Genomic DNA, 6,800 nt, shown 5'->3' on the forward strand with positions numbered 1-6,800 from the left:
ACCATTTTTCCTTTTCACCCCACTCTGTTTCATTGTTATATATTTCATTTTGACGCTAGTATGATCCGTTTAAAACTTAATTTCTTGTACAAGCAAAATTTCTTTATGCCTTTTGCTAACTCCTCCCCTCTGATGAGAAAGAACGTGTTTCTTCGAACATCCAATGATTAAGGACTTTCATCTCTATTTGTGTTTCCTTTCCAAATAAAAGAAATATGTTTTTAACTCTTATTAAAGTGTTGCTCAACATATTTTATTAAACCTATGTACTATGTAAATAAAAAAATAAGTCCATTGCTGGACAATTATTTGGCTAGTAAGACGATTAATCTCCTGTAATCGCTGAATCAATTTACTTTCTACAAATAGTCCTAAATGCTATTTCAAGGATCAACAGTTGTTTATCAGGAAAGGTCATTTCGGGGATTTAGCACACACGCGACGCGCGTACATATATGAAGAAAAAGAACACAAAACCAACTTATATAAAAAAAAACATTTATTAAAAAAGCTTTGTATCAAATCATTGTCAGTCAATCAGTAACAATATTTTTCTTCTGTTTTATCTTCACTGTTTGATAAGTGTTTTTGTTTTTCTACCAATTCGCCGTAGAATGGTTGTATTTGTTTGTCCTTGTGCCGGTGTTGCCGCTGTTTGTCCGTGCGAGGTGCAGGGACTGGTGGAGATTCAAAATCTCCCTTTCCGTTCTCAAGTATATTTTTTTCGTTCACTTCGCTCGCGTGGTTCGTCTCGTCTCCTTCGGCGTCCTTACCGTTCTCTTTGTTTTTAAACGCCGACCCACTCGTATCTGCTGTCTCCAAGCGATCATCACTGTTCTGTCGGTAGTCGGTGTTGTTATTAACGTGCAACTCCCCTGATTCACTGCCTTCGCAGAAAACCTCACAGTCGTCCTCCGCTTCGAGATCGTGCCCTTCTTCCGGGTTGGTGTCTACTTTTGTGTCGTTGTCGACCTCCACGTTGTTGTTGTTGTTCGAACACGACAAACCGTCACACTTGTGCGACTGCGGGTTTATCGGACAAAACGGACAGCAGCTTGTATTACACTCCGTGCTCATCTGTAAGAAGGCTTTCATCTCTTCGCGGTATTTGGCGTCCATTGTCATTCGGCGCGTCGATTGGCGGGGCACGAACGGCGAGGCGCATTTAGCGGTACCGGAAGTCGAATCCATTCGTCTGTAACTCTTCTTCCTTAGCTGCCGCAGGGCTTCGGCGCTGGTGTAGAACCAACGCAGTTTGCGCATATTAGCCGGAAGCATGTTTTCGATGGTGTTTTCAATTTCTTCCTGCGATTGCTGGAGAAGAAGGAAAAAAAAAAAAAGATTAAATTAATATATAAATAATACATTATTTAATTTAATCGGTACTTGTAAACAATGGGTACATACAGGATTTCAGTTCGGTACTTGTTCAGAATTCTCCCAGATTAAAATAAAATAAATAAAATAAAGTAAATATGTAGATATACGTACCTGTGACGAAAAAGAAAAACATATACTCAGGGTCATTGTCAAAATTAATTTAAGGAGAGTAAAAAATGAACCTTAGGTTTATTTTTAGCAGCCTTGTAACTCTTACTTTCCTTATTTTGTCCTTTAGTTCTCACATTCCATGAACGATGTTTCTGACAAAGAGCCACTGTTTTCTTGATCGGAGTCTATCCATAAAACACTTATTATTTTCTTAATTCCTTACGTTAAGTAGCTTCATATTTTATCTTTGTCGATTTCCATACAAAAGAAAAAAATTATAAACCAGTTTTCATAAAACTTTACTGTGCAGTATTTAAAATGTAATACCAAACTGAGTTTCTGGAAACTTACCTTGGACAAAATTACAAGAAGAAAATTGATAAATTTCAGCCAAGAGTGTCCAAATGTGTTTGTTTTACCGTCGTTCAATGATATACGGGGGCACATCGGTGATCGTCTCATTAGTAAAAGCCTCAATCCTAAATAGCCTTCATATTCACCGAACCCTGAATCGCCAGATTTTTTTTTTTAATCTGTGGGGTTATCTCCAAAGATAAAGTATATCTGAAGAATAGCCTGGCAATTCCTAAACTGAGCAGGACCATCAAGCCCAAATGAAGGCACTACAGAGAGAGAGAGAGAGAGAGAGAGAGAGAGAGAGAGAGAGAGAGAGAGAGTAAGAGAGAGAGAGAGAGTAAGAGAGGGAGCGAGAAAATGAGAGAGAGAGAGAAAGAGTAAGAGAGGGAGCGAGAAAATGAGAGAGAGAGAGAGAGAGAGAGAGAGAGAGAGAGAGAGAGAGAGGTGTAAGAGTTTTTGACAATTTGACACGTCGTATCCAGGTGAACTTATTGAATAGCGATAAGACTGTTGGACATTTATAGCTGAAACTTGGTGGACAGGTCAGGAATGGTTGGATTGCAGAAAGGATTACGAATTTTATTAACAATTCCATTGGTGACATTTTTTTTTTTGGGTGGGGGGGTCATGTATTTTTGATTCATGGATATTTGCTGCAACCATCCTATAAAATTTGTCATGAAAATTGCAAACTTTTTTAAATTCAATATTCGGAAAGCTTTCAGTGCAATTCCCATCACCACCATTAAATAAAAGTGTTATCAAATGTGACGTTTACCGACATTAACTGATGTAACCTGATCTACCCAGAAAGATTTTTTGTGAATTAATTTTTTTTTTTTTTTTGCTGATTGTCATCCTCATCTTCATAGTGGTTGTTGTTTCACCAACTCATCTATCTACTGAACCACGGACCCATGGCGGAGTGGATAGAGGCGTTGTATCTTTACGGCTCCAGGTAAGCATTGTCTGAAGGTAGCGGCTTCAATCCTACAGGATTAGTTGGCCAAAACGGGATGAGACAACAACTATGGAAGGCAATAATTACTGAGGATACAGTTACAAAACTCAGCATTCCTATCGCGTCGCAGTTAACCACCCGAAGAAGGCCAGAGGACGAGCTGGCCGAAACGTGGTGAAACACCAACAATAATGAAGATGAAGATAACAGTCTGCAAAAAGAATGAATATACAAATTATGAAGCCTCATCTCAAAGGATTCCAAAAAATAAAAATAAAAACAAAGCCAAATTAGTGATTTAAGATAATTTCCTTGTTTGGATGCATAAAAGCAATGCGGCCTCTATTCCCGATTTCCTTTAAAATTTTATTTTGAAACATATTTAAAAGTACAGTCATTAGATTATGGTGTTTATAACATATAAACATAAAAAAAACCCCTAAATTCCAACAGTTTTTTAAATTGCTCATGAATGGTAAATGGGGACACTTTGGCGATCGCATTATCAGTAGAAGATATGATCCTGAGTGGGATACACATTCATCGTCTCTTTCTCTCTCTATCCTTCTTTCTCGCGTTCTCTTGCTTTCTCTCTCTCCCCCTCTTTGTCTCTCTCTCTTTATTTTTCGCTTCCTCTATCTTTCTTTCTTTCTTTCTTTCTCTCTCTTTCTCTTAACCCTTTCTTTCTCTTCCTCTCCGTTTATCTCTCTCTTTCTTTGCCTATTTCTCTCTTTCTTTTTGTCTCCCCAACTCTCTCTCTCTCTCTCTTACACACACACACACACACACACACACACACACACACACACACACACACACACAGTATACCACGAATTCCAGAAAACACATGCTGCAGAAATAGAATCGAATATTAAACAAAATAACAGCAAAATCACGTTTACACACCGGTTCCCCGTCAGATTACCGAAGTTAAGCAACGTTGAGCCTGGTCAGCACTAAAATGGGAGACCATATGGTAATTCCAGTTGCTGTACGTGCTCTCCGCTTATCTCGGCATTGTTTCCAGTCGTCTAGCACTTTTTCTTGCCACTGGACTTAAGCAGTGCCGATTCAGCATAGGTGTGGTTGGGATTGCGCAACCCTTGCCTCACAATTACACATGCAGCTACTCTTACAGGGGATATCCATTGTCTCTTGAGACTGAACGAAGGTATCATTGGTTAAACAACAGAGGGACAATGCCGCTCACTAAACAGTTTTCTGTTAAAGTTTTTACATCACAAGAAAATAGTTTGTCACCAAATGTTGCTGCCACAAACCACCTCACCCCCAAGAAGCAAAAGGTGTGGCACGGGGAAATCAGGAAAAGAAGTTACAAGAGGTGTGGCGTGTTTTATAGAGGGGGACGAGATAAACCACGTGAAGAGTTACTGAACATAAAGGGAGGCAAACTCTAATGGAAAGAAGCAGTATTTCGCGCATGTTTGATCAGGAAACCTACGTCAGTAAAATATGTACATGTAATTTCAGATTATAATTTATTAAAAAATTGAAAAAAAAAAAAAATGGAAATCATTTCAGACAAGACACGAAGCCACTTGATGTAAGGATCTAAAAACAACAAAATGGAATTAATCTGGTCAATTTAAATTTAATGGTAATCGGTGTACACACATTTCAGTGAACGTTCGGAATAGAGACCGCGACATTCTTTTTACTTCTCCAAACCAGGAACTTACCGTATTCAATGCAGAACAAAAACGTGATATCATGTGCATTGATGCATGTGACAATTGTGCTAATGGGTTTCGATGCATTTTGTAACATTTTCTGGGAACCAACACGTTGTAGCCGCAGTCGCAAAGTAGAAAAAGAATCGAAAAGAACTTCAACTCGCTTTTTTTATTGTAACAACATTTATTTCCTCATTGTTATGGACGTGACATCACCCACGTCTCGAACGTGATCCATGCCTCTAAGGTGATATTGAACTTTATTCCCGTCTCTAACGTGATCTCCTTTTTAAAGTCTTTATTTTTCCCTACCGGTGATGTCATTTTATATGCATTTGCATATGCGTGACCACGCTATGTTACAAATATATACAAACATGACAGAAGTAAATAGACACCCTTATCTATAATATAAATCTCAATCGCCGGTTTGGGTAAATGTATGTATGTATGTATGTATGTATGTATGTATGTATGTACAAAAACTTTCGATAGACGCGACGGATCCTGACAAGATCGGTATCGTTTTGAAGCTCGACGTCTCGGACGACAAATATAAAAAAATTAACCAAAAACATTAATTCCTCCACCCTCAACTGACCAGTTTTCTACAAGGGAGGGGGTCATTTTTTGCGTCACCATTTTCACATGTCATCGTATCGGTTGGATTGACTACGCTTAATTTCAACGTTCAGAACATCGGCTAAGGTGTCACGTTTTTTTTAACCTGTTTTTCTCCTTCGCATTACGGGTTTGAGCCTGCCTATCTACTACCATTTTATTTTAACACCTCTGCCTAGTGTTATTTTGATCACCCCCACTACCACTTTTTACCCCTTCTCTCCCTCCCCCGGGGTTCCTTACTACATCACCTACGCGCACCCAGATAACGGGCACCCCCGCTACTGTTGTTTTAATTCCCCCCCGGGATTCCTTACTATGCCACCTAAACATCTCCCCGCTAGTCTGATATATAAAGAGTTTCTCGCTTGTTTCATTTTACTTAAGTCGAAGTTCTCACACATCAAGAGGTTGCCTTTCCTTTGGCCAACACTTGATCTCTATATGAGACGCACAGATATTTGAGTGTTTCATTAAAGTACTGCTTTATCTCTCAGACACTGAGTTATTAAAGAATTTAGGAAGATAAATTTGCTCTTCACAATTGACCATTTATATATGTTATCGTATATCTTTCTTGTGGTCTCTTGGTTTTACCAGATTCCAGGACAAGAATTCATCTAGTCTGGTGGAGAATCCAGTTTTGTGCTCTTACTTGAGGTAACATTACTTGGAGAAGGTGCATCATTGTAAAAGCCAGTGTTGGGAAGCCAGACCGAGAATATCTTATTTGAGCGGCGGATACTGTTATTTTGAATATTTAGCCATTTTTGAATATTTTATTTTTTTTGAATATTTAGTCATTTTTGAATATTTTATTTATTTTGAATATTTAGCCATTTTTGAATATTTTATTTATTTTGAATATTTAGTCATGTTTGAATATTTTATTTATTTTGAATATTTAGCCATGTTTGAATATTTTATTTATTTTGAATATTTAGTCATTTTTGAATATTTTATTTATTTTGAATATTTAGTCATGTTTGAATATTTTATTTATTTTGAATATTTAGCCATTTTTGAATATTTTATTTTTTTTGAATATTTAGTCATTTTTGAATATTTTATTTATTTTGAATATTTAGCCATTTTTGAGTATTTTATTTATTTTGAATATTTAGTCATTTTTGAATATTTTATTTATTTTGAATATTTAGCCATGTTTGAATATTTTATTTATTTTGAATATTTAGTCATTTTTGAATATTTTATTTATTTTGAATATTTAGTCATTTTTGAATATTTTATTTATTTTGAATATTTAGCCATGTTTGAATATTTTATTTATTTTGAATATTTAGCCATTTTTGAATATTTTATTTATTTTGAATATTTAGCTTCTAGGTAAAGAATCCTCATGCCAGGGTGCCCTGACAAACTCCTGTACATAGAGACCTAAGACACTCGAGGATAGTGTTTAGCAGGTATTCAAACTCAGTATGTGTAGGGCAGTATGTGTGTTTGTATGTCCAGCTAAAAGTCAAACAACTACAAAACAAGGAACCACAAAGTTTGTACATTCTGGATCAGCATTGCTCTGGATGAATAATATCTAAATTTTAGATAAAAATTATTCAATATCTGGGGGTCAACTGGGTAAAGTTTCGTCAGGGACGTGGGGGTCTATTTTTCAGTGTTCTTATGGTATTATTTAGAAAGAAAATGTCGGTTTC

The 6,800-nt window shown here is 36.7% G+C and overlaps 1 protein-coding gene across 15 annotated transcripts in view; it reads right to left on the reverse strand.

Annotated features, from left to right (window-relative positions):
- Positions 1-481: 481 nt before the first annotated feature.
- Positions 482-6,800, reverse strand: part of LOC145252749 (putative cysteine desulfurase) — a 601,560-nt gene continuing 595,241 nt past the window's right edge. For all 15 annotated transcript variants that reach the window (XM_080112624.1, XM_080112626.1, XM_080112623.1 and 12 more), the window contains one exon: positions 482-1,314. In XM_080112624.1, coding sequence (XP_079968750.1) covers positions 538-1,314 — 777 coding nt within the window. In that variant the 3' untranslated portion in view covers positions 482-537. The remainder of the gene's footprint in view (positions 1,315-6,800) is intronic.

The sequence above is a fragment of the Euprymna scolopes genome, chromosome 29 (assembly GCF_053919585.1).
Source record: "Euprymna scolopes isolate OS-2025 chromosome 29, ASM5391958v1, whole genome shotgun sequence".
NCBI lineage: Eukaryota > Metazoa > Mollusca > Cephalopoda > Sepiida > Sepiolidae > Euprymna > Euprymna scolopes.